Source organism: Protopterus annectens, chromosome 13.part0 (genome assembly GCF_019279795.1).
Source record: "Protopterus annectens isolate FY-2018-M chromosome 13.part0, PAN1.0, whole genome shotgun sequence".
Lineage (NCBI taxonomy): Eukaryota > Metazoa > Chordata > Ceratodontiformes > Protopteridae > Protopterus > Protopterus annectens.
This window is the reverse complement of record NC_056747.1, coordinates 418977721-419005633: the sequence shown is the minus strand read 5'-3', so window position 1 is coordinate 419005633 and position 27913 is coordinate 418977721. Positions and strand designations below refer to the sequence as shown.

General features: G+C 43.2%; 1 protein-coding gene across 1 annotated transcript in view; it reads right to left on the bottom strand.

Annotated features, from left to right (window-relative positions):
* Positions 1-27913, bottom strand: part of BAZ1B (bromodomain adjacent to zinc finger domain 1B) — a 2173382-nt gene that overhangs the window by 1940066 nt on the left and 205403 nt on the right. The window contains exon 3 of the mRNA XM_044054836.1: positions 19337-19481. Coding sequence (XP_043910771.1) covers positions 19337-19481 — 145 coding nt within the window. The remainder of the gene's footprint in view (positions 1-19336; positions 19482-27913) is intronic.

Sequence of the window (27913 nt, the reverse complement as noted above, 5' to 3'; positions counted from 1 at the left end):
GGCCTAGGCAAGGAACACAGTAAGAGTGAAAATCCTTAGGAGGTATTTGCTTCCCACAACAAATACAATTGTTAACTTTTTCTGACCTCTGTCTGCAGCAAGAAAATAAAAAAAAAAAAAAGTTTCCCCAACGGGGTACTTAGCTTTAATTAAGACTTCGGTGCTGAAATTCAGATTTAAAAATCTCAGGAGTCGGCCGACCGGCACTTGCGAACTGCTTTTCCTTCGGGCACCGCGTGGCAAGAAAGACTCGTGAAAATGGCATTGGCTGCATCTTTTATACCCCTGACGCACTGACGTCAGGGAAGAGGCGACAGCAACCAACGCCGGACCTAGACTTTGGAATTCTGGCAAACTCAGGGTGGCTTGCCAGCAGGATAACCCAAGAGTAATGACTGCAACAATGAAACACGAACATCAGTGAATACACTCCAACACCTACATTTATGTTAAGTGTACACAACTGTACTATGTTCTTAGTGTTTCACTGTTGCAGTCATTACATTTGGGTAGTGTCCGAAAGCTATGGATGGGAGGCTGGAGCTAAACAACATTAGGAGCGGCTATGAGGCCCTGCAGAACTGCAGTGGCAAAGCCTGCCCTGGATTTAGAGTAGAGTGGCAGATGATAGTGCTTTGTAAAGGTGTGCACTGAACTCCAAGTAGCAGCCTCTAAAATGTCCTTGGTTGGTACTCCCCTGAGAAAGGCTGAAGTGGCTGCAGCTCTGGTTGAATGTGACCTAATGCCCTTAGGCACTGGCTTGCCATGGTATAAGTAGCAGAAACAAATGCAGTGGCCTATCCACTTTGAAACAGTCTGCTTTGAAATGGACCTTCCTTGTGATCCTGCAGCATATGCCACTAGTAATTGCTCTGAAAACTTTGGTTCTGTCCAAGCAGAATCTAAGCTGTGTACGTCCAAAGAATGCAGAATTATCTCCCCCTTGTTCTGTGGATTTGGATAAAAAGTTGGCAGATGAATAGTTTGGTTAAGAGCCACACTGGACACCAGCTTAGGCATAAATGTTGGGTTTGTCCTCAGAGACCCTGTCTGGATAAAAGGTTCCACAGCCATGAGGGCCTGTAGCTCTGAAACTCGTCTTGCAGAAGTTATTGCTAGGAGCAGAGCGGTTTTCCAAGATAAAAAACTTTATATCAGCAGTAGCAGCTGGCTCAAAAGGAGGCAGGGTGAGTTTTTCCAAGACATAGTTGAGGTCCCATGCAGGCATTGATCTCCTTGGAGGCCTCAAATTTTTGGCTCCTCTGAAGTACTGTTTTAATAAGGGATGAGAAGATTGGTGGCTCTGTATTGTAATGAGCCGAAATGGCAGAGGCATGAATTTTAATAGATGAAAAAGATAGGCCTTTGTCCAGCATCTCCGTTAAATACTGCAGAATCGGTGGAATATTTGGCACAGCTGTATCAGTTCTTTGCGCCTGGTTCCAAGCACAGAATCTCTACCATTTTCCAGCACAAGATTTTCTAGTACTAAGCCTTCTGGCCTCCAAAATGACATCCATCATAGCTTTACTGAGATGCGTTTTGTATGACTACATTATCCGCCATGCTGCCAGGTTTAAAGTCCTGAGTTGGCTGTGCAGGATCTGACTGTTTTGTTGGGACAGTAGATGAGGTATTTGAGGTAAGGTCCAAGCTGGGCATTGAGACAAGTTCTTTAGGATTGGAAACCAGTACTGGCGGGGCCAGTCTGGGGCAATCAGCATCACTTTTGGATTCTCCTGTCTGACCTTTAGGAGTACCTTGGGGAGGAGAGGTAGTGGGGGAAAGGCATATACTGATAGGGCATCCACTTTCAATGCTAGTCTGTGATGAGTCCTTGTGCAGAATCTTTTTAGTTGGTAGTTGAGGGAAGGCAAATGGATTTATGTCCGGGTATCCCCATTTCCTTGTTAACATACTGAAGACGTATGGATCCAGTTGCTACTCGTGGGGATCCATGAGGTTTCTGCTTAGTCTGCCAGAGTATTTTTCCCTCCTGGCAGGAATTGCACTTGCAGATGTACTTGGTAAGTTAATGCTGTGTCCCACAAAGTCATGGCTAATTTGCAAAGGTGGTAAGAATGTGTGCCCCCCCTGCTTGTTTATATACCACATGACAGTGGTGCCTGTCCATCAGTAGTTGTCCCGGATGAAGTAGGTCCTTGAAGGCTGTCAGGGCATTCTGAACAGCTAGCATATCTTTTTGACATATGTAGATGCATTTGGGTTGAGGACCATGTGCCCTGAATGCATTTTCCTGCCATGTGGACCCCCCAGGCATAATCTGATGCATCCGTTGGGTCTGCCTGGTTGGGGGTAATGTGAATGGCTGTCCCTTGTTTTGGTGACAAGCCTTTGCCCACCACCGAAACCCCTGTTGTAAGCAGGGAATGAGTAACTATTGTTTCCAGGCTGTGGCAATGTTGAGTCCAAACAGTTTAGGTACCATTGAAGTTTCCTCATATGCAGTCTTGCATATGGAATTCGTAGGATGCAGGATGCCATGAAGCCCAAAGCCTGCAGAATTTTTCTTGCAGATAACTGGGCCTTTGTTGCCAACATTTTGAAATAGGTAGTCAGTTGCCTTTGTCTGGCGTGAGATAAGCCATCTGGGCAGTTATATTTAAGCTTGCACCCAGGAATATTATCTCTTGAGAAGGTACTAGTTTTGATTTCTTTTCATTGATTGTGTACCCTAGGCATGTTAGAAGTCTTTTCACAAACGCCAGATGCTGTAGAAGAATGTCCCTGTTCTTTGCTTGAATTATATAGTTGTCCAAGTAAGGATATATTCGTATTCCTCTGTCTGCAGAATGCAATTACTGGTGCCAGGCACTTCGTAAAGACCCTGGGCGCAGTAGATAAGCCAAAGGGCAGTGCAGAGAATTGGTAATGCATTGAGCCAGCCTTGAATCTAAGGTATCTTCTGCATAATTGTCTGATTGGGACATGCAAGTATGCCTCTTAGGTCTAGGAGTCACCAGTCAAGCGTTCCTGCCCAGCATGGGCAGAAGCTGCTGCAAGGTCACCTTGAATTTTGGTATATCCAGGAATGTGTTCAGAATAGACAGGTCCAGTGTTGGTCTCCAGGTCTCATCCTTTCTAGGTACCAAGAACAGTCTTGAGTAAAATCCTTGCCCCTGCTCTTGTTCTGGTAACTTGTTGAATGGCCCCATGTCCATGAGGCATGAAACTTGTTTGTGCCTCTGCCCATTTTTTTGGCAGATCTGGCCAGCCGTTTGCCTTTGGCAGGGTATGGAAATTGAACTTGTACCCTTGTGAAACGATATTTAGAACCCACTTGTCACGGGTTATAATGTGCCAATTTTGAGAATAAAGTGCTAATTTTCTCCCTAAGGGTGCTGCCAGGAGATAAGTGCTTGGTGCAGGCAGGGGGAAGTCATTTGGACCGTTTCCTGTATGGTTGTGATTAGTCTTCTCCAACTTTGGAGGTAGAAGCACCCCATTGCCTTGACCTGTAGGAACCTTGCGCCTAGGATCTGCCTCTAGGGCATCTGGATCTGCCCCTTTGAGGTCCGTCTGACACAGGAGAGGACCAATTCTTTGTAGGCCAGTGTCTGCTAAACCTAGGTGATTGTACTTGGAAAAAAATCTTTGACAGTTTGCATAGATTTAGCAATGTCCTCCATTTTCATTAACACTTCCTCTACCTCAACACCAAAGTATCATGCTGTAAAGGTACATCTAATAATTTAACTGACATGATCAGGCAGATTTTGTTCCTTTAACAAAGCATGCCTCCTAATTACAGAACCCGTAACTGCGACCCTGCAAGACGCCTTCAAAGAGTCAAAACCACATTGCAAAGTATGCTTTCTAACTTGTTCAGCTGCATGCAATAAATCCTACATTTCCTTGTTTTCTGTACATTCAGAGTTTAACATTTTCTGTTTAAGCAATGCCATGACATGCTGCTGATATCGGAGCATATGAAACTGACAGTTTAAGGCCCTTATAGCCAAGGTAGCAGATGTGTAAACCTTTTTTCCCCCCTATCTATCCTGTGCCCTAGAATCTGTCAGAGAGGGTAGGGTTTTTTGCAGCAGACGCCTCAACTCCTTTGGGACCCTGTGAAAGTGTCTGCAGCAGGATTTTTAAAAAGGAATTTATGAGAGTCAGAAACCCTGTAATATCTGTCAGGCTTAACAGGAGCTGGAGGTAAGGAGTCGAAGGCAAGACTAGACTCCAAAAACACATTTACAATATCTAACAGGTGGAATGGCAAATGGACTGTGTTGAGGTAGTAAAAGGAAATCACTGAGCCTCTTAGATTCTGAAAAATCTTGGCTCTCAGTGGAAATGCTCCCTCATGGTATGCAAGGTTCCCCCAAAATAATAGTCCTCTGGAGGAGAAGCTGAAGGTATAGATTCAGCAGCATCAGAATCCTCATTTGGGGGGGGGGGGGGATATCCCTCATCAGAAGAGGAATCCGAAGAAACAGAAACCTGATCTGAAGATTCATAGTCTCTTGCCTAGGCCTCTTATCAAGAGGGGGATGGGAACCCCTGATCAAGGTAATGAAGTCTTCAGCCATTTTGAGCATCTGTTTTCTGGGCATAGAGGCCTGTCCATGTGGCTCTTGAGTATGTTTCTTTGCTTTAGAAGGTGCTTTTGTCTTTGCCTTTGAAGCTGAGGTTGGTTTAACGTAAAGAGATTTAGGTCTGAATACACCCTCAGAAGCTGGTGCCTGCTCAGCAGCTCTGGACCAATCTGAAGGAGTAGTATCCAATGCTCCAATATATTGAGTTTCCAGCGGCATGGCTAACTCCGCGTGGGAGCTGGTAGTGGCCTGTGACTCTAAAGTAGCGGGCGTCAGGGGCTGTGAAAGCGCCTTACTGAGAACTGGCGAACCGGCGACTGACTTAGAAGCTTCATCGGTTTTGGGCCTCGGTTGTCTCGCTCTCCTTTTCTTTGCATTTCTTTGTGAACTCTGGTAGTTGGATGGCTATCTGACATTTCTGGATAATTAAACCAGCGTCCAAAATAGTTTAAAGGAAAATCATACAGATGCTTAATAGTGCGCTGGTTAAATCTAGCACATAAGACCACCAGCAATGTTGTGATCAGGGCCCAGACAAGGAATACAGTAAGAATGAAAGTCCTTATGAGGTATTTGCTTTCCACAAGAAATACAATTAACTTTTTCTGACATCAGTCTGGAGCAAGAAAAAAGTTTCCCCAACAGGGTACTTAGCTTTATTGAAGACTTTGGATCTGAAACTCCAACAAGAAAATCTCAGGAGTCGGCCGACAGGCACTTGCGAACTGCTTCTGCTTCGGGCACCATGCAGCAAGAAACACTAAAGAAAATAGCGTCTGCCACTTATTTTATACCCTGACGACCTGACATCAGGGAAGGGGCGACAGCAGCTGACGCAGGACCCAGGACTTTGGAATTCAGGCCGACTGAGGGCAACCTGCCAGCAGGATTACCCAAATGTAATGACTGCAACAGTGAAAAACGAAGATCAGTGGAAAACAGTTCCACAGCTTTCTATCTTTTTTTATCAGCTGCTGTGTTCCTGACATTAGCAGGATTAACTGCCCATCTAAGACTGACAGCAGTACCAGACAGGGTAAACTACAGATTTAACTGCATCTATGATGCGTCATGCAAGTGCAGACTAATTTTTCTGCAAAAAGTGTGTGTGAAATAGAGTTTAAATTACGTGGGCTTTCCCTTTGACACCAATGCAAGGTAATAAGTTTTAAAAAGTACAAGCAGGTTTCTGCTACCTACACAATCCTGGAACCATATTGTAGGGAGAAAATAAACCTAACGATTGAGTTCAACTGTACGAAAGGGTGGAGTTTTCCTTTAATAGCTTGGAAAGCTAAAGAAGCAGAAGACCACTTTCTCCCATGCCTGTCCAATGCACGACTGCCACTATTAAAAGGTAAAAGCTTAGGAAAAGGACAGCAGCTTAGATGGTTTATCATAATCAGAGAAAGGACCAGGCATCTGGAAAATCCCCCTAAGCTCTTATCCATGGCTCCCTTTCTACATCTAAAGCAGATGTAGACAGAGCCGGAACATGCTGGTAAGCATCCCCATATTGTCTTCCAGCTCTAGCACAACAGAAGGAACTGACGTAGGCACATGAAATGGTCTTTTGGTTTCTCATCTAACCAAAAAGTATCCAGAGGAGTTAGGAAAGCAACGGATTCAGAACTTGCCTTTTCTCAGCATTGAATGTCTGGGTGGGCAGATTCGAGACTACACTACCCAAAGTCAAAACTTTAAGCACCGTTTCTCCAGATAAATAGAAAGGGATGAAAGTCGACTGCAGAGAGTATTGGGGACAAACTCCTGGTAGATCTCCCACTGGGAATGGCCGCGTATCACACCCAAAGGCAGTTTTCGTGCATCTTTACAGGGAATCTTCCTCCCAATCCCCACTTTCCTTCCTGGATAACATGTAAAAGGCAAATATAAAGGAGAAAAAAGGAAAACCCAATGAGGCACTTACCTTTAGCATAGTTGGTAGCTAAACCAACTCAAACGTCTTGCAGACTGAACTTAAGGCAGTGCTCAGACTGGTGACAAAAGAGCAGAGAACTGAGCACTCTTTCGTTACATATGTACCTTACACCTTGGACTAAGACATAGGTCTGACAGCACCTGGAAGATATAAAGGGCTTTGGTATGCTTGCTGGATATCTTGCTATCCTCTGCAGGATATTCCAGATGTAAAGAATACTGCAACAGTAATGAGAAACATCCTTAGGCACCACTCAATTTTCTCCTGTTGAGTCTGGCACAAGGCATAATGCAGATGGGTGACAACATCTACCACAGAGTCCTGAGATACTCCCTTGCAGTGATTTTCTTTTTAGACTACAAAAAAATAGTAACAACAAGATACCAAAAAAAACAGGAAACAAACGAGCGAACAAAGCTCCAGACCACCAAGAACACAAGCCCAAAAGTTTCTTCCTTAACGCGTTTTTTATTTTACACAAGTAAAAGAAGCGTTTTCGCCACAAACACAATGTAGCTTCTTCAGAGGGTTTTAAAAATATACAGAGAATGAACTCCCTTTTTATATAGGAGTTACTAATTACTTAATTAAAAACAACTCAACGATCTCACCTGCTGGTGCTTTTACACATTAAAAGGGCAATCAAAATACTAGGAATAAGTACTTTTCAAGTCAAAAGTCTTGTGCATATACTATACACATATTAAAATAAGATAAAACCTACAAGTATTTAAACAAAACAAGTGCAAAATAAATGCATGCATTAGTGGTCTAAAACAAGAATGGCAATGTAATACTAATGTATAAAGTGTATAGGAATCTAAAAAGTGTACATAGGTATCAAAAAATACCATCATACCATTTACTCAAACAAACTTTAGACCATAAAAGTAATAAAACATTCTATTATGAAACAGAAAAAATAATCTGGTAATCTTGAAAGTGCACTCAATTCAGCAGTGCTAACACAAGCTTGCTTTGACTAAAATGTTATCATTTAATATAACTGACTAAACAAGTTAGTATGCGAGTGCAAAAGTCATACACCCTACAATCAGGATGTATATATACACTAGACATATACAAGATGGCTTATATTGTAATCTGTATGTAATTATAAGTACTGACAGTACTCGATACAAAAAAGCCAAGTGATTAAACATTCAGTCAAAGGGTTTTTTTAAAATACTAAATATCATCTCAAGTATGCTTTATACTTTAACACTGGGGCTATATTACAACTTTCATTTAGCCCCGGTGTATTAAAAGAGTCTAATTTTAACTGCCATAAAAGTTCACGTATTTCAAGTAGAATAGAAGTAGGACCACCCCTAATAGAAGGAGCCACATGATCAATACCCTTAAACAAAAATGCATGGCCTGGGTTGTTAAACACATGCTTAGCCAATGCATTTTCACATTTATTGTTTTTAATTGTGCAATGATGCTGATAAATGCGCTCCTTGAATTTTCTATCCGTCTTACCGACGTAGAAAGCAGGGCAGCATGTACAAAAGGCCAGGTAGATAATAGATTTTGTATCACAGCAAATCCTATACTTAAGATATTTTCTATCTGAGACTTCAAATGAGCTACCTGACTTAATAAGATTACACCAATTGCATAAGCCACAAGGAAATGACCCCTTAATCCTATTGAAGGAGTCACCTAAGGGAGTGCATTGTAGTAAATCCTTCATATTCCTCCCTCTCCTGAAAACAACACGGGGTTTGACCCCTAGTTTGTCAGACAACAGCGCATGGGTAGAAATAAAGTACCAGTTCTTGGTTAAAATGCCCAAAATAGCATCAGAGTTTATGTTGTATGTCGTGACAAAACTACAAATGAGTTCTTGTGGTGGATTTTCGGTAACAGAATTTATAACACAAGCTAGTGACATGGGTGAAATGTCACTAGCTACATGCTCAGAAACCACTTCAGCTATAGGTAACACTGAAAGAAGGAGTTTATAAAAACCATCCCTTCTCTTAGTGGACACTTCATTAATAAGATCGTCCACTAAAGCAAGTGGGTAACCACGATGTAAAAAGTACTCTTTCAGGCATGCTACTTCCAACGAGAAGTCACACACCTCACTGCACATTCTTGCCGCCCTCACCAGTTGACCTTTCACTGTGGCTCTTTTGTTTTAGTGGGCGGGAGCTAGTGAAGTGAAGGAAGGAATTCACGTATGTAGCCTTTCTAAAAATGACCGCTTTAAGCTGGCCAGGCATTGAAAGCCTTGACAAACTAACATCAAGATAATCAATTGAGTCAGGTTCAAATCGGTAAGTAAATTTTAAAAAGGTTGTTGTTGAGTTCAAATACTCAACAAAGGAATGTGCCATTGATGAATTTAAGGGTGATTCATCAATTGTGTTTGTGGCGAAAATGCTTCTTTTGCTTGTGTAAAATAAAAAACGCGTTAAGGAAGAAACTTTTGGGCTTGTGTTCTTGGTGGTCTGGAGCTTTGTTCACAAAAAAATAGTAGATATGGTGGACTTCCACACTATTGGAAAGAAAGCTTTCTATAAACTGTTAATCAAATACTCTAGGACAAACACCCTCTGGGTTGACACCAAATTGGATTTCTGGAGGTTTAGCGTGAACCCTAGCTTGTGGAAAAGAGGCAAGTAAAATGTCAAAGCCTTTTCTTTTTTTTTTTTTTTTTTTATTTGTTTTTAAAATATCTCCATATCTTTTGGTTTTCTAATACCATGACGGGAATGGACCTTATTCCTAATTCAAAGTAAAATTAAAGTGCATGAAATTAGTACTGTTTCAATCTGTATTGCCAGCCAGAAGTGCTCTTCACAGCACCTACAATGCGCCCAGTAATAATTTTTGGCAATTCGTACGGAGTTGCATGTAATGGTAACATCAAAAAAACCTACAGTTGTATTTAGATAAGACCCATTGCTCCTACTACTACTGGAACTGCCTCAGTATCTTTCTTCCACATTGCTCTCATTTCTGCCTGTAAATCCTGATATTTTATGACAGTCTGTACACAAGACACTGTAGTCACTGGGTGTGGCGACTTCAGTGATCAATGCTACTTTTGCCTTCTTTTTATGGCCCACCGCATCCTCCCTCCTGGGACCACCGCATCCTCCCTCCTGGGACCACCGCATCCTAGGAAGATGCCAGAGACATCAGTCCAACTAGACAAAGCATAGAGTGCCACAGAACCTTGAAAATGCATTTACTGGTGTCAAGCATTTTGTAAACAATCTTGGCATAATGGATAGACCAAAGAGCATTTTTGTCAACTGAATTCTAACCCCCTGTAAGAAATGTAAGGGACTGCATGTGGTCCTTTGTGAATATGAAAGTAGGCACCTTTTAAATCCAGTGCAACCATCACAGCTCTAGGATGCAGGAGAGGTTAATACGGGCTGTAAAGTCAACATCTTAAAAACTGGTACTTTCAAGACATTTAGTCTTGAAATGTCTAGTAATAGTCTATGTGATTTCTTTCTCTACGACACACAGTCTGGAATAAAATCAATTTAACTTTTCTTGAAATGAAATGTCTATTATCCCCTGCTGTAGGAGGTGCACCATGATTGGTTGGATTAGTTTGATTTTTGGGACATGAGACCTGTGGCATATGAGTCTTGCCACTGCTGCCCGTGTCCTTCTCTGATGGCTCAGAAGACCTAATTAAAAAAAAGGAAAACTCATACACTGTAAAAGCACTGCCTGCCACTTTGAAGGAGAGAGGCTGTACTGGTGGTTCAGAAGTAGTAGAAAGGAATCAATAAGCGAACACCTATTCCTGGGGATGCCAGATTTTCCTTTGTTCACTTTACCTTTATTCACCTAAATTTAGCTCCTGCTACCACTAAGAAACAGGTCCTTAAATGTTCCAAGGCCAAGAACACTGCATTAATGGGTCTAAACAATATTCCAGGATGCCTTGTAAAAAGCATGAAACAACCTATTAGGCCCTCTGGAATTGCTGTTCAATTGTAATCTCCAAACAGGCTTCAAGCCTCATGAATGGATAATAGCAAGTCATCCTTCTGCGCAAAGGTGGTCCCCATCTGTAGACCCTGAAAATTACAGTCCTACAAGTCTCACCAGTCTCATATGCAAAAGCCATGGAAAGAATTATGACGGAAATCCACAACACAGATCATCTCCAGACACTGCACCCAACCCAAATTTGGTTTTGTCAGTCGTACCTTTTCAACCTGGTGGACTTCTTTGAGGTCACCACAGCAATGGATGACAGCAAAATGGTTCACACTGCCTACCATGACCTGCTCAAGGCATCTGCCAATACCCAACTAGGATACTGCTGACTGCTTGTTTATTACCCCAGGCAATGTTTAAGTCTTTAGAATGGTAATTCTGGTGCTGTTTTTTGGATATGCAGGAGGTCCGTCAGAGTGGGGGTCTGACAATGCCTTTTACGCCAGGTGTAGATCTTCCCTCAGCAAGCCTGTAGGAGACAGAATAAAGGGACAGTCTTGAGGTGGTCTGCATAGGAGATGTTATGCCTGGTGTTTAGTGAAGTCCCTCTGAGAGTGCTCCATTTGTTTGGATATGCCTGGTTGGGTACATACCAAAGGAGGCATTGCTCTGTGTGAATGCTGAACACAGTGGAAAAACTTCTTGGACCTTGATGTACCTTTGCAAGTTATACAGCATAGAATGATTTCCTCACTACTGTAGACACGTGATGGTAAAAGGCTAGATTACTGTTTGTGCATCCCCAAGCCCTTGGGGTCAACTCTTAAGGGTGTGAATGGTTATCAAGGGTGGAAAACTTCCTGAAAGATACTGTTGTGCATTCCTTGGCACTTTGTTTTAGTCCATGGCTATGACACCAGTTTTGTCTGTCAGCACTTCCCGGAGAACATTTGTCAGTGGGTGATTCAGTGACTGCTCCTGATTTGCAATCTGCAAATTTAATCTAGAGGCCATTCACATTGGCCTTCACTTCAGAGGTGAATGCTAAAATGGAGCATTCCCAGGACCGATCCCTGAGGGACTCGGCTTGTGACTGGCCTCTTTGTAGAGGCAGACTCCCCAATTCTAACTTCCCAGGTCCCATCTGAGCTGGTTGGCTATCTACTGGATGACTTAAGGGTTTGTACCAGACCATTTGCGCCTCTGCCAAATATACAAAGCTACGTCAAACCCAGAGCTGTTGGACAAGTTCCCCTTAAAGAAATCCCAATCCCTCAGAGATACACACTAGGGACCTAAACCTTTCCACCACAATAAACAGAACATGCTAGAGGGATAGACTCCTGTCCGAGACTTCCCATACTCTGGAACAAACTACCTATCTGTATCAAACAAAGCTCCTCTCATTAACACTCAAGAAAAACAGATGATTGGATGAGAAATGGGAAATTTACCCTGGGGATCACTTGTGGTGCTCTGCTAGACAGGGACACAGGAAAATCAATTGTTTGGGTGGCGAAAGCCAGGGTACCTTTTTGGCTAGGCTTATATAGGTCCTAGGACAAATAGCCTAGTACCTATCAATGAAAAGTACAGTTTTGTACCTACCATAAATGCAGATTGAGTGTAAACACTGCTGCAGTCATTACACTTGGGTTATCATGCCATCAGGCGGTTCCCCAGTCTGCCTGAGTTCCAAAGTTTTGGTCCGGCGTCTGTTGCTGTCGCCGCCTCCCTGACGTCAGTGCGACAGGGGTATGCAAGACGCAGCAGACGCCATTTTCTTCAATTTTTCTTGCCCCAGATGTCAGGTGCCCCCAAATAGGTAGGCAATTCAAATGGCTAGTAAAGTACACAAAAGAAAAGCAAAACCATTTTCAGTTACCAGCAAATACTCCCCATAGGTAGTAAAGGGTAGAAGACCTAGGTACGTACCAGAAAGTGAGAGGGAGGGTAAACTGGACTGCAGCAGTGTTTACCCGTGAACATCTACATTTATAGTAGGTACAAAACTGTACTATGTTCATCGTGTTACACTACTGCAGTCATTACACTTGGGTGGTTCTTTAAGGCATTAAAAGGTGGCTATAAGGCCCTGCAGCACAGCAGTGGCGAAGCCAGCGCTGGATTTGGAGTATAAAGGCAAATGGTAATGCTTGGTGAAGGTATGCACAGAACTCCATGTTGCTGTTTCCAAAATATCCTTGGTAGGTACTCCTCTGAGGTAGGCAGTTGAAGTGGCTGTTGCCCTGGTGGAGTGAGATCTACTGCTGCTAGGTACAGGTTTCCCATGGTGAGTATTGCAGAAATGTATACAATGTCCTATCCATTTTTAAATAGTCTATTTTGAAATGGCTTTTCCCTGTGCTCCTGCAGCATATGCTACTAATTGCTCAGATTTTCTGAAAGCTTTGGTTTTGTCCAAGTAGAAGCGTAACTGCCTGTGAATGTCCAAAGAATGTAGCAGTCTCTCCCCTTTGCTCTGTGGTTTTGGATAAAAAGTTGGCAAGTAAATAGTTTGGTTTAGAGCCACACTGGATACCACCTTTGGCATAAACGTAGGGTTAGTTATTAGAGACACCCTGTCCTGGTGGAAAATGAGGAAAGGTTCCACTGCCGTTAGTGCCTGTAATTCTGAAACTCTTCGTGCTGATGTTCTTGCCAGTAGCAGAGCAGTTTTCCAAGATATGTATTTTAATTCTGCTGTGTTAGCTGGCTCAAAAGGAGGTAAAGTTAATTTTTCCAAAACAAAGTTGAGGTCCCAAGTTGGTGTAGGTGCTCTACGGGGAGGTCTTATGTTTTTAGCCCCTCTGAGGTACTGTTTGAGCAAAGGATTAGAAAAAATTGGTGGATCTGTGTTGTAATGAGCAGAAACGGCTGAGGCGTGGATCTTGATGGATGAGGAGAGGCCCTTGTCCAGCATCTCAGTTAAATACTGAAGTATCTGAGGAATGTTTGGGACAAGAGGGTCAAGGCTGTGCGCTTGGTTCCAGGCACAGAATATCTCTTCCCATTTATCCGAGTAGGCTTTCCTGGTGCTAGGCCTTCTGGCCTCCAGAATGACATCCATAACAGCTTTGGAGAGAGGCATTGCTTGCTTGACTAAGAAATTTTCCATGCAGCTAGGTTTAAGGTCTTTAGCTCGCTGTGAAGCATCTGATTGTTGTGCTGGTTCAGAAGCTGTGGGATTTGAGGCAAAATCCAGGGTGGTTCTTTAAGATTGGGTACCAGTGCTGGCGTGGCCAGTCTGGTGCGATCAGGATCATCCTTGGCTCTTCTTGCCTGGCTTTTACGAGTACCTTTGGAAGGAGAGGTAAAGGAGGGAAGGCGTATACTTGAAGGTTTTCCAGCTGAATGAGAGGGCATCCACTTTCCATGCTTGCGGATGGTAACTCCTTGTGCAGAATTTCTGTAACTGGCAGTTCATTGGGGATGCAAACAGATCTATGTCCAGGCTCCACCATTTTTGTGTTATCGTTCTGAATATTTGTGGATTCAATTCCCATTCGTGGGGGTCCATGATGTTTCTGCTTAGGTCGTCTGCCAGTGTGTTTTTCTCTCCTGGCAGGAATTGTGCTTGCAGATGAACTTGGTAGTCTAGAGCTGTGTTCCACAAGGTCATGGCTTGTCCGCAGAGGGGGTAGGAGTGTGTGCCCTTTGCTTATGTACCACATAACTGTGGTGTTGTCTGTCTTTAGTAGTAGTTGTCCTGGATGCAGCAGGTCCTTGAAAGCTATAAGTGCATTTTGTACAGCTAGCATCTCTTTTTGATTAATGTGGAGATGTCTTTGCTCCGTGGGCCACTTGCCTTGAATACATTTTCCTGCCATGCGTGCTCCCCAGTCATAATCCGATGCATCTGTTGTCAGTGTTTGCCTGGCTGTGGGTTGAGTAAAAGGCTGTCCCTTGTTGAGGTGACAAGCTTGAGCCCACCATCGAAACTCCTGTTGAAGGCAAGGAATTAGTGGTATAACTGTTTCCAAACTGACAGTGTTAAAACCATACACTCTTTAGGTACCATTGTAGTTTCCTCATATGCAGTCTGGCATATGGAATTAGTAGTATGCAAAATGCCACGTAGCCCAAGGCCTGCAGAATTTTTCTTGCAGGGAGTTGGCTCTTTGTTGCCATCAATTGAAAGTATTGAGTCAGTTGTCCTTGCTTGGCTGGCGTGAGATGAGCCATCTGGGCCTGTGTTCAAGCTGGCACCCAGGAATATTATCTGTTGTGAGGGCACTAGTTTTGATTTCTTTTCATTTACTGTGTACCCCAGGCAACAACTTTTTTACGAACACCAGATGCTTTAGAAGAATGTCCTTGCTCTCTGCTTGAATCAGGCAGTCGTCCAGGTACGAATAAATTTGAATTCCTTTTTGCCTGCAAAATGCAATTACTGGTACCAGGCACTTTGTGAAGACCCTGGGCGCAGTAGATAAGCCAAAGGGCAGTGCAGAGAATGGATAGTGCATTGAACCAACTAGAAATCTGAGGTATCTTCTGCAGTTTTATCTGATAGGGACATGCAGGTATGCCTCCTTGAGGTCCAAAGTCACGAGCCAAGCTTTCTTGCCCAGCATGGGAAGAAGCTGCTGTAGTGTCAACATTTTGAATTTCAGAACATCCAGGTAAGTGTTTAAAGAAAGATACAGAATGGGTCTCCAGGCTTTGTCCTTTTTGGGGACCAGAAAGAGTAGAGTAAAATCCTTGTCCTTAGCTCCTGTGGTGGTACCTTTTGAATAGCTCTCATGTCCAGGAGTGCTGTAATTTGTTTTTGAGCCTCTGCCCATTGATTTGGTGGCAGATTTGGCATTCCTTTTAACATTGGCAGAGTTTGAAAGTGGAACCTGTAACCTTGAGATACAATGCTGAGAACTCATTTGTCTTTGGTGATGCAATGTCAACTGTGATGGAAAAGTGCCGGTTTTCATCCTAAGGGGGCCGGCAAGAGAGCTGTTTGGCAGCTGTAGTGGGAAGTCATTGAGGCTGCTTTTTATAAGGTTGTGGCCTGTCTTCCCTTCTTTCTGGCCTGGTGTACTCCATTGTCGAGGCCTGTAAGGGCCTTGTGCCTGACCTTTACCTCTTGGACGTCTATATCTGCCCCTTTGAGGTCTGACTGGAAAGGACCAACTCTTTCTTGGCCAATTTCTGCTAAAACGAGGAGGCTGAACCTGTAAGAAATCCTTCACTGCTTGCATAGATTTTGCCTTATCCTCCATCTTCTTTAATACCTCCTCTGCCTTAACTCCAAACACCACATCCCGCTGCAAAGGTGCATCCAATAATTTTGCCTTAACATGATCTGGCAATATGTGTTCTTTTAACCAACCATGCCTTCTAATAACACAGCCTGTAACTGCTGCTATACAGGAGGCCTCTAAGGAATCAAACCCACATTACAAAGTATGTTTGCACACTTGTTCAGCTGCACGCAATAAATCCTGCATTTCTTTAAAATTAGGAGGATCTGAATCTGGAAGCATCTTTTGTTTCAACTGAGACATCAAAAATTGCTGATATTTTAGCATGTGAAAGTGGCAATTTAAGGCTCTCATTGCTAAAGTTGCAGACGTATACGCTTTCTTTCCCCATCTGTCTAATGCTCTGGAATCTGTCAGAGGGAACTGGATTTTTTGCTGAGGCCTTAAGCCCTTTGGGTCCCTGAGAAAGTGTTTCAGGGTCAGCAACAGGGCTTTTGTACAGAAATTTGAGAGAGTCAGGGACTCTAATATCTATCAGGTTTAACTGGGGCTGGAGGTAAGGAGTCAGGGTTTAAGCTGGATTCAGTGTACACATCATCCACAATATCCAACACTGGCAGAATAGCAAGGGGTCTGTGTTGAGGCAATAAAAGGAAGTCTCTGAGCCTTTTCTTGGATTCTGAGTAATCCTGGCCTTCCCAATGGAAACGCTCCCTCATGGTATGTAAGGTCTCCCCAAAGGAGTAGTCCTCAGGCTGAGAGGCTGATGGAATTGATTCCTCAGCATCAGAATCCTGATAAGGGTGTAAAGAATATCCTAGGTCTGAGGATGAATCTGAAGAAATGGACATCTGTTCGGAAGATTCATAGTCTGCATCCTGTCTGGGCCTTTTATCAGGAGGGAGATGGGACCCCCTGATCAGGGTGATTAGGTCTTCGGCCATTTTCAGCATTTGTTTCTTAGGCATGGAAGCCTGTCCTGGAGAATGCTGTATCTGTTTCTTGTTTTTTAAGGGGGGGCTTACACTTAGCAGAGGGTTTAATGGTTAACTGGGTAGGTCTGAGAAAACCCTTTGAAGCTGTGGATTGCTCAGCTACTTCAGTTCCCTCTGAAGGGTTAGTTTCGGTAGGCTGAAAACCTAGAGCGTCCGAAGGCCCAGCTAGCTCCACGTGGGAGTCTGACGCGGTCTGTGGAAGCGGTAGTCAGAGGCTGCGTAGGCACCTCGCTGAAAACCGGCGACCGGCCTAGAAGAGGAGGCCTCATCAGTTTTGGACCTCTGATGCCTGTCCTTGTCTTTGCGCTTATGTATTCCGGTCGTCGGAAATTCCAACGGCATGGTGTAATTGAATTTTCTGCCAAAATAATTTTGTGCAAAATCAAACAGACGTTTAATAGTGCGCTTGTTAAACCTAGCACAAAACTGACAACCAGTGACGTCGTGGTCTGGGCCTAGGCATGGAATACAATAGGAGTGGAAATCCTTATGAGGTATTTGCTCCCCACAAGAAATACAGTTATTAACTTTTACTGACATCGGTCTGAGGCAAGAAGTTTCCCCAACGGGGTACTTAGCTTTGTAGAAGACTTCGGAATGAAAATCTCAGGAGTAGGCCGACCGGCACTTGCGAACTGCTTCAGGCACCACGCGGCAAGAAAGACTGAAGAAAATGGCATCGGCTGCATCTTATATACCCCTGTCGCACTGACATCAGGGAGGAGGCGACAGCAACCGACGCCGGACCAAGACTTTGGAACTCAGGCCGACTGGGGAACCAACCCAAGTGTAATGACTGCAGCAGTGTAACACGAACATCTTTCTTAAAATAATTCCATTTATAAATGCCTGCTCATTGCTACAGATTATACACATACACACATGCACTACAGCAGTTCCTGCTCTACAATCAACTCAAGGTCCAGAGTAATGATCCAATTACAGGACAGGTTCTTAATGAATGAAAATGCTTGCCGCTGTTAAGTTCTAGCTTTTCTGGAGACTTGACTGCTCCTCCAGCCAAGAGTTCATGAATAAGTACAGACTTTGAAATATGCTTCTGAACATCCTCAAACTACGTCTAAATGAAGTTCATTACTCAATATGTTTAACACTTCTCAGAAAAGAGATAAAGAGCTTTAATTCTTTTACTCCTTGTGCTAGCTTTAAAATGTTGGCACAGATCACAACACGCAGCAAATACGCACATTCACACAAAGTCCTTTACAAGTAATTACCAGTCAGTTGCAGTCTTCAACAGCAAATTAGCTGGTTTGGAACAGAATATGAATGAATGACAGCTGCATTAAATTGAAAACCTAACAGAAAACAAAGTTATGCTGAAGTAATTTTTCTAGGGAGAATTGGAAGCAAACATTCAGTAAGATATCAAACAATGGAATTTGAACCCAACTAAATAAGTATGTGTGGCACAAAACCAATGTGGGCTCCGTGAAGGTATTACAAAAAAAAAAAACACACGGGACAAGAATCTAGACAACAGAATAAAATTAAGATAGGATATCTAACAATACAATTTACAAACTGACAACACGCTCTAAACATCCTTATTAATGTATGAACAGCAGTTTCATTTTGTGTTCATAACTTGTTAGTATCTGATAACAGTGGTTGCAAAATATCAGATTGTCTTCACTGCAAGTTTTTTTTTTTTTTTTTTAGCAGAAATTTTTCAAAGGCATTTTTAAAAAGCTAATCTTGCTGAAGCCACAAACACCTCCTCCTGCATTCTACATCTTGCTATGGACCAAGACAAAGCAAACAGAAGTGATGATAATCTGCTTGAGTGGCAACTGTTTTGTGGCATTCCAGTGGCTAAAAGGCTAATAAATTACCAGCATCTAGTTTAATTGCTCAAACTGCAGTCCTCCAACAAAAATGACGGGAAAACAGCTGGACAAGGACCAGCAGTAAACAATCCTATGACATTTAGTAAGAAAATTAGTAGACAGCTATTTTACTGCCAGTTGCAAGTCTTAACACTTGAAAAAAAGAGATGTTGTTAAAAAAAATGAACATGAAATACTTGATACTTTCAATGCCAACACGATAAAACATGCAATAAAGGCAAATAAAAACTGGAGAAATGAACACTTATGTAGCATACTCACAAGCAGAGTTGGGAAAGAGCGCATCCACAGGTTCTTGGTAGGCAAAAACCCTAAATAACAGAGCCATGCAACTCGGATAATTCAGCAATTAGATAAGCCACCCTACAAAAAGGGACAGTGCTTACCAGACTGGTAAATATGAAAATAACCATGTCATGGCAGAACCTGATGGAAGTCATTACTTGACATGCACAGGAGCTTGTTCCACAGGTATGGAATTCTTTGGCTAAGGAATCTCTAAGAGGTGGTGTTTAAGCTACAACAAAGGCTGAGGTATTTGCTTTTTAATTACTATCAGTATTTAAGGTGGAGGAGATAGTAAACAGAATTTTTTTTATAGCTCAAAAGGTTAGGCAGACATTATGTAGAAGCCAGTATAAGAGAACATTCCAAATGATGATTAAGCAAGGAAAATTAATCCAAGCACCTGGTGTAGGACACAGCCTGTTCTTCCAGCAAAGGTGCATCTGCTAACTGCTGAGTATGCTAGTGCTAAAAAAAAGATGCCAAAACCAACCAGATATGGTGGTTACAGTAATGAATTGGTGAAAGTTAAGGACGAGAAACAAGTAATAAAACAACCTACCTCAAAATCACACTCCTCACCCACAGCATATTTTGTCATGATCTCAAGCCATGCCTTATCAACCAGCTTATCCAAAGACACGGTATTATGGTGGACTATCTCCAGAACAAGTTTCTCGAACCAAACAGGAAACTCCTCTTTCAGCCTAAAAATAAATGCAGACCACAAAAGGAAATTTTTAAAAGAATCATGAAAATTTTGAAATATGCAGATTCTACGAAACAATTACGCAAGGTACTCCCCATAAACTTTATGCAAGATAAACTGGTGACAAAAATACTCACTCTGCCTCTATGTTCCACACATCAGTTCCAGAGAAAACATTTCCACTAGCTTCCTAAACACACACTTTCTTTGCCCACAGCAGTAGTCACCCAATCAGCACTTCACCTAAAAATTTATTTTACATTTGTTCCATGCTACGAAACTATTTGCAGAACATCAGCCCAAACCACACACACAAAAGCCAATCTAAAGTACAGTCTTCAATTGGATAAGAAAACTTAGCAAAACCAAATGCAATTCAAATATACAGAAGTGGATGATGGAAACAAGTTACATTACCATAAAACTCAATCTAGTTTTTCATTGCCATCTTGAGGACTAAAGTTGGCATAGACAGCCCACAGTCTAAAACAAAACTACCAGGCCCCTCTCCCCTATCAGCGATGCTAAGACAATCCATCTTTCTCCAGATCTTTGTAAGCCTGAGGTAAAGCAAATGAATAAACATAACCAGACAACCCAAACATAACTAGAACCTTAAGCCCAAAATGGACAGAGGCATGAGGAAATACGGTAGCTGTGGTGATGTATAGTACACTTGTCAAAAACTTGAAACTGTAACAGTACAATTACTGTCAATGTTGCAGTAGTGACAACACTTTGGATTTATGCCAAAGGCGGCATGAAGTCCAGCTCAACTACCATAGCTTTGAATCACAACCCCTCTAGACAAATGATACCCTCCTACACATGACATGTCTGTAGTTTAACAGGGACACAATTCTGAATATTCTTTCTTGCTCCTGTAAGGTGAATCTGGACTGAGACCAGAACATTAGAAACCCAATTGGAATAATCCCAAATATGGCATCACAACTACAACTGAAAGCTGCCTTTCAAGGTTCTAGGTTAATCTGAGGAAAAGGGGACGACACCTAATAAGTTGCATCAGAGAAGGAAAGCAAACAGTTGGCTGGGTACAAACCCAAATGCAAAATACCCCCCAAAAAAGAAAGGTACAAAGATGGAAGAATCACAAACACTGAATGCACAACATCTACAAGTACAGCAAGTTCTCAACAAAACGTTCTTTCCACCTTCACAGTTCAGCTGGTTCTTTGAAAGCTCTAGCTGGAAAAGGAGCAGAGAATCTCCAGCTGTTAACTTTCACTATAGTCAATGTGCCGAGGAGACTGTCATAAACCTAATTAGGGAATATCTTCAATCCACACACTTTGTAGTGCTTTACAACCACTGCTGCAAACTACTTAATACCCAGAAATTTCAAAAAGTCCAGAAAGCAGAACCACAAACGAGCAATGTCTGGCTCTCACCTGAAAGCAACAGAACCCCCTCAAACCATGAGTTTCCCCCACACCAGTACGATAAACGCAGTCACCCATACCTCATGGGAAACTACAGTTGTTTACACTTACCATAAATGTAGATGTTAGAGTGTATTCACTGTTGCAGTCATTACATTTGGGCAATCTGCTGGCAGGTTGCCCTCAGTCAGCCTGAAATCCAAAGTTTTGGGCCCTGCATCGGTTGCTGTCTCCTCTTCCATGATGTCAGGTCGTTAGGGGTATAAAACAAGCAGCAGACGCCATTTTCTTCAGTTTTTCTTGGCCCAGATGTCAGGTGCCCCCAAAAAGGTAGCAAAAATATTTATGTATAACAAGTATATATACATGCATCAATATAAACTTGATCTACAAGCAAATACACCACATAGGTTACAGAAGATAAAGTACACTTGTGTACCTACCATAAATGTAGATGTTAGAGTGTATTCACTGTTGCAGTCATTACACTTGGGTTAACCTGTTGGCAGGCTACCCGCAGTCGGCCTGAATTACAAAGTCCTGGTCCGGTGTCAGTTGCTGTAGCCCCTTCCCTGATGTCAGTGCGCCAGGGGTATACAAGATGCAGCATACGCCATTTTCTTCAGTTTTTCTTGCCCCAGATGTCAGGTGCCCCCAAAAGGGTAGGCTAAAAAACATTGCTTATAAAAAGCATGCACTAAAATAAACACTGCCTTCATCTACAAGCAAATACACCACATAGGTTGTAAAGAATAGAGAAGCACAGATAAAACTCAGCAAAGAAAGGGGATTAGTGGGTAACCTGGACTGCAACAGTGAATACACTGGAACATCTACATTTATGGTAGGTACAAAACTGTACTATGTTCATAGTGTTTCACTGTTGCAGTCATTACACTTGGGTTGAATCCCAAAGCTGAGGTTGGGTGGCTGGGTCTAAATAGAATTAGTAGTGGCTATGAGGCCCTGCAGAACTGCAGTGGCAAAGCCTGCTCTGGATTTACAGTAAAGAGGTAAGTGTAGTGCTTAGTAAAAGTGTGCACTGAAGTCCAAGTTGCAGCCTCCAAAATATCCTTGGTTGGTACTCCTCTGAGGAAGGCTGCTGAGATGGCTGCTGCTCTGGTAGAATGTGGTCTAATGCCTTTAGGCACTGATTTGCCATGTTGTGAATAGCAGAAACAAATGCAGGGTCCTATCCATTTTAAAATAATCTGCTTTGAGATGGCCTTTCCTTGTGATCCTGCAGCATATGCCACGAAGTTACTCAGTCTTTATGAAAGCTTTAGTTTTGTCCAAGCAGAAGCATAGCTGTCTGTGTATGTCCAAAGAACGCAGAAGTCTCTCCTTTATTCTCTAGGGTTGGGTAAAAAGTAGGCAAATGAATGGTTTGGTTAAGAGCCACACTGGACACTACCTTAGGCATAAATGTTGGGTTTCTCCTTAGAGAAACCCTGTCCGGATGGAAGATAAAAGGTTCCACAGCCATTAATGCCTAACTTAGACTCTTCTTGCTGAAGTTATTGCTAGGAGCAGAGCTGTTTTCCATAAGAATTTTATCTCAGCTGTATTGGCTGGCTCAAAAGGAGGCAGTGCGAGTTTTTCCCAAGACAAAATTGAGGTACCATGCAGGTATTGGTGCTCTCCTTGGAGATCTTGTTTTTGGCCCCCCTGAGGTACCGCCTAATCAATGGATGTGAAAAAATAGGTGGGTACGTATTGTAATATGCTGAAATGGCAGAGGCATGGATCTTAATTCATGAGAAGGATAGGCCTTTGTTCAGCATCTCGGTTAGATATTGCAAAATCTGAGGAATATTTGGAACAAGTGTCAATTTCTTGTGCCTGGTTCCAAGCACAGAATCGCTTCCATTTTTTGCATAAGATATTCTGGGGCTGGGCCTCCTGGCCTCCAAAATAACATCCATAACCGCTTTAGAGAGAGGTGTATTCTGAATTGTTACACTATCCGCCATGCAGCTAGATTTAGGATTCTGAGTTGGCTGTGCAGGATCGGATTGTTTTGTTGGGTCAGTAAATGAGGAATTTGAGGCAATGTCCAGGCTGGGCCTTGAGACAAGCTCCTTAGGATTTGGTACCAGTGCTGGCGTGGCCAATCTGGGGCAATCAGCATCATCTGTGGCTTCTCTTGTCTGACCTTTAGGAGTACCTTGGGGAGGAGAGGCAGTGGAGGAAAGGCATATACTGTAAAGTTGTTCCAGCTGAAAGAAAGCATGCACTTTCCATGCTTGTTTGTGATAAGTCTTTGCGCAGAATCTCTGAAGTTGGCAGTTGTGAGGGGAGGCAAAAAGATCTATGTCTGGGTATCAGCATTTCCTTGTTATGTTGAAGATTAGTGGATCTAGTTTCCACTCGTGAGGATCCATGAGGTTTCTGCTTAGTTCGTCCGGCAGAGCATTTGTTATTCCCGGCAGGAATTGTGCTTGCAGGTGTACTTAGTAAGTCAATGCTGTGTTCCACAAAATCATGGCTTGTCTGCAGAGGGGGTAGGAATGTGTGTCCCCTTGCTTGTTTATGTACCACATGATTGTGGTGCTGTCAGTCTATCAGCAGCTGTCCTGGATGAAGTAGGTCCTTGAAGTCTGTCAGGGCATTTAGTACAGCTAGCATCTCTTTTTGATTGATGTGAAGATGCCTTTGGCTTGCGGGACATGTGCCCTGAATACATTTTCCTGCCATGTGGGCTCCCGAGTCATAATCTGATGCATCTGTTAGCGTTTGCCTGGCTGTGGGTAAAGTGAATGGCTGTCCCTTGTGGTAACAGGCCTGTGCCCACCATAGAAACTCCTGTTGCAAGCAGGGAATGAGCTAAATTAATGATTCCAGGCTGTGGCAATGTTGAGTCCAAACACTTTTTAGGTACCATTGTAGTTTCCTCATAATGCAGTCTTTCATATGGAATTAGCAGAATGCAGGATGCCATGTAGCCCAGAGCCTGCAGAATCTTTCTTGCAGATAACTGGGTCTTTGCTGCCATGCTTTCAAAATAATAAGTCAGTTGCCTTTGTCTGGAGTGAGATAAGATATCTGGGCAGTTGTATTTAAGCTTGCACCCAGGAATATTACCTCTTGAAAAGGTACTAGTTTTGATTTCTTTTACTGTGTACCCTAGGTAAATTAGTAATGTTTTTACAAACGCCAGATGCTTTAGCAGAATGTCTTTGGTCTCTGCTTGAATAAGACAGTCGTCCAAGTAGAGATATATTTGAATTCCTCTGTCTGCAAAATGCAATTACTGGTGCAAAGCATTTTGTGAAGACCCTGGGCGCAGTAGAGAGTTGGTACTACATTGAGCCAGCTATGAATCTGAGGTATCTTCTGCAAGACTGCCTGATTGGGACATGCAGGTATGCCTCTTTGGAGGTCCAAAGTTACAAGCCAAGCCTTCTTACCCAGCATGGGCAGAAGCTGCTGCAGAGTCAATATTTTGAATTTTGGAATGCCCAGTAAAGTATTTAGAATAGACAGGTCCAGAATTAGTCTCCAGGCTTTGTCCTTTCTTGGTACTAAAAAAAGTCTTGAGTAAAATCCTTGTCCCTGCTCTTGTTGTGGCACTGGCTGACTAGCCCTCGTGTCCATGAGAGATGAAACTTGCTTTTGTGCCTCTGCCCATTGATTGTGTGGCAGGTCTGGCATACCTTTTGCCTTTGGAAAAGTGTGAAAGTGGAACCTGTAGCCCTGAGAGACTATATTTAAGACCCATTTGTCCTGGGTGATCTTGTGCCAGTTTTGTGAAAAATGTGCTAGCTTTCCCCCCAAGGGTGCTGCTAAAAAAATAAGTGCTTGGCATTGGCAGCAGGAAGTCATTGGGACTGTTTTCTATAAGGCTGCGATTTGTCTTCTCCGCTTTTGGAGGTAGAAGTACCCCATTGTTTGGGCCTGTATGAGCCCTGGGGCTGTTGCCTGCCTCTAGGGTGCCTGAATCTGCCTCTGTGGTCTGACACTGGAAAGGACAAATTCTTAGAAGGCCAGTTCCTGCTAAATATGGGTGGCTATACCTGTAAGAAATCCTTTACTGTCAGCATAGATTTAGCTTTATCCTCCATTTTCTTCAACACCTCCTCTGCCTTAACACCAAACAAAGTACCATGCTGTAATGGAGCACCCAATAATTTTGCTTTAACATGATCAGGCAGATTGTTCCTTTAACCAAGCATGCCTTCTAATAACAGAACCTGTAACAGCAGCCCTGCAAGAGGCCTCCAGTGAATCATAGCCACAATGCAAAGTACGTTTTCCCACTTTTTCAGCTGCATGCAATAAATCCTGCAAATCTTTGTTCTCAGAACATTCAGAATTTGTCAACATTTTTTGTTTTAACAAAGACATTAAGTATTGCCGATATTTGAGCATATGAAACTGACAATTTAAAGCCCTTACAGCCAAGGTAGCAGAAGTGTATACTTTTCCCCCCTATCCATCCAGAGCCCTAGAATCTCTATCAGAGGGGACAGAGTTTTTAGCAGTAGAAGCCTTGACCCCTTTGGGACCCTGTGAGATAGTTTCTAGGGCAGCAGGGTTTTTATATAGAAATTTATGGGAGTCTGGAACCCTGTAGTATTCTGTCCAGCTTAACAGCAGCAGGAGGTAGAGAGTCTGGAGACAGGCCGGACTCTGAAAATACATCTACTATTGTCTAGAACAGGGGGAACTGCAAGAGGTCTGTGCTGAGGGAGTAAAAAAGTCTCTAAGCCTTTTCTTAGGATCTGAATAATCTTTGCTCTCCCAGTGGAAAAGCTCCCTCATCGTATGCAGGGTTTCCCCAAATGAGTAGTCCTCAGGAGGAGAAGCTGAAGGAATAGAATCTTCAGCATCAGAATACTCACAGGGAGGAATAGAAAATCCCTGTTCTGAAGAGGAACCGGAGGAAATGGAAACCTGATCAGAGGAATCAATGTCTTGCCTAGGCCTCTTAGGTGGGGATGGGAACCCCTGATCAAAGTAATTAGGTCTTCGGTCATTTTGAGCATCTGTTTCTTAGGCATAGAAATCTGTCCTGGAGAATGCTGTACTTGTTTCCTTGTCTTTTAAACTGTTTTATACTGTCTTGGATGCTGAAGTAGGCTTTATATAAAGTTGTGGAGGTCTGAAGACACCCTCAGAAGCAGAGGCCTGCTCAGCGGCTCAGGACCCATCTGAGGGATTAATTTCCGAAGGGCCAATATCTTGAGTATCCAGAGGCCTAGTCTCAACGTGGGAGTCTGAGGCGGCCTGTGGCTCTGAGGTAGCGGGAGTCGGGGGCTGCGAAAGCGCCTCACTGAGCACCAGCAAACTGGCGACTAGCCTAGAAGAGGCTTCATCTATTTTGGACCTCGGATGCCTGTCCTTTTCTTTAGCCTTGCATTTGCTCCAACGGCATTATATAGTTAAACCTCCTGCCAAAGTAATGAAAAGTAAAATCGTACCAATGCTTAACCGCGCGTTGGTTAAATCTAGCACAAAACCGACAACTAGCAACGTCGTGGTCAGGGCCTAGGCAAGGAATACAGTAAGAATGAAAATCCTTATGAGGTATTTGCTTCCCACAAGAAATACAATAGTTAACTTTTTCTGACATCAGTCTGGAGCAAAAAAATGTTTCCCAAATGGGGTACTTAAATTTATTGAAGACTTCGACTCCTGAGATTTTCTAAATTGAATTTCAGATACGGCCGACCGGCACTTGCAAACTGCTTTTGCTTCGGGCACCGCGTGGCAAGAAAGACTGAAGAAAATGGCGTTGGCTGCATCTTATACCCCTGGTGCATTGACATCAGGGAAGAGGCGACAGCAACAGACGCCGGACCAGGACTTTGGAATTCAGGCAGACTGCAGGTAGCCTGCCAGCAGGATAACCCAAGTGTAATGACTGCAACAGTGAAACATGAACATCGGCAAATTAATTGATTGATTAATGTTGGTGTCGGAAGCAACTTTGGGAAGAAAAGAAGCATTAGTCCTGAGAGATACCCTGTCCTTGTGAAATACAAGGTATGGAGGTTTGATATACAGAGCCTGAAGCTCCGACACTCTCCTGGTTGAGGTAATGCCCAACAAGAAGGCAGTCTTCCATGACGAGAACTTCAGATCAACAGAAGCTGCGGGTTCAAACGGAGGAGCAACTAACCTGAAGAACCAAGGTCAGGTCCCACCATGGTGATGAATTTCTAATAGGTCTCAAAACAAAGGTACCCCTTAGAAAGGCCTTACAAATTCTGGTAGAAGTGAGAGAACCAAAGTTGTCCCTAATATGGAAATGGGAAACAGCAGCCAGCTGAACCTTTACAGCAGATGAACTGGCCCCCTGCTGAAAAAATGACAAGAATTCTAAAACAGTTGGAATTGGAGAGGTAAAAGGATCCAAGTTCTTATGTGAAGCCCAAATGGAAAAACGTTTCCATTTACTATTGTAAATCTTCCTGGTAGAGGGTTTATGTGCCACCACCAGAATGGACTTGACTAGGAAAGAGATACCGGGAGTCCTAGCAACTAAGGGAACTAGATCAGCCAAAGCGGAGAGTTTGAGCTCATCCAGGTTCCTAGGGGCCATTCCCGAGAAGTGAGAAATCGGATCCAGAATGGGATCCAAGATAGAGAGGAGCTATGAAATGAGACCTTAGGCAGGGTAACCAGACTTGACGAGGCCAGAATGGGGCTAGGAGGTTAATCTTGCTCCCCAACCAACGAGCTTTTAGCAAAAATTTTATCAGCAGAAGTGGTGGATACGCATAAAGAAAACTGGGTGGCCAAGCATGGACTAGAGCATCTCTGGAGGCTTCCCCTAAAGGAGGAATTAGGGCGAAAAACTCACTGCACTTTGCGTTGGAAAGCGATGCGATTGCAGCAAGGCTGACCCCACGATCTGTTCCGCTACGGAAGAATTCAGAGACCACTCTTAAGGGGAGAAGATAGTTCTGCTCAATGTCCGCCAAAATATTGGACCAACGCGGAATGTGAATTGCTAACAGGAAGCGGTTGGTGGAGACCGCCCATTCCCAAACTCTCATGGCTTCTCGGCAAAGAGTGTAAG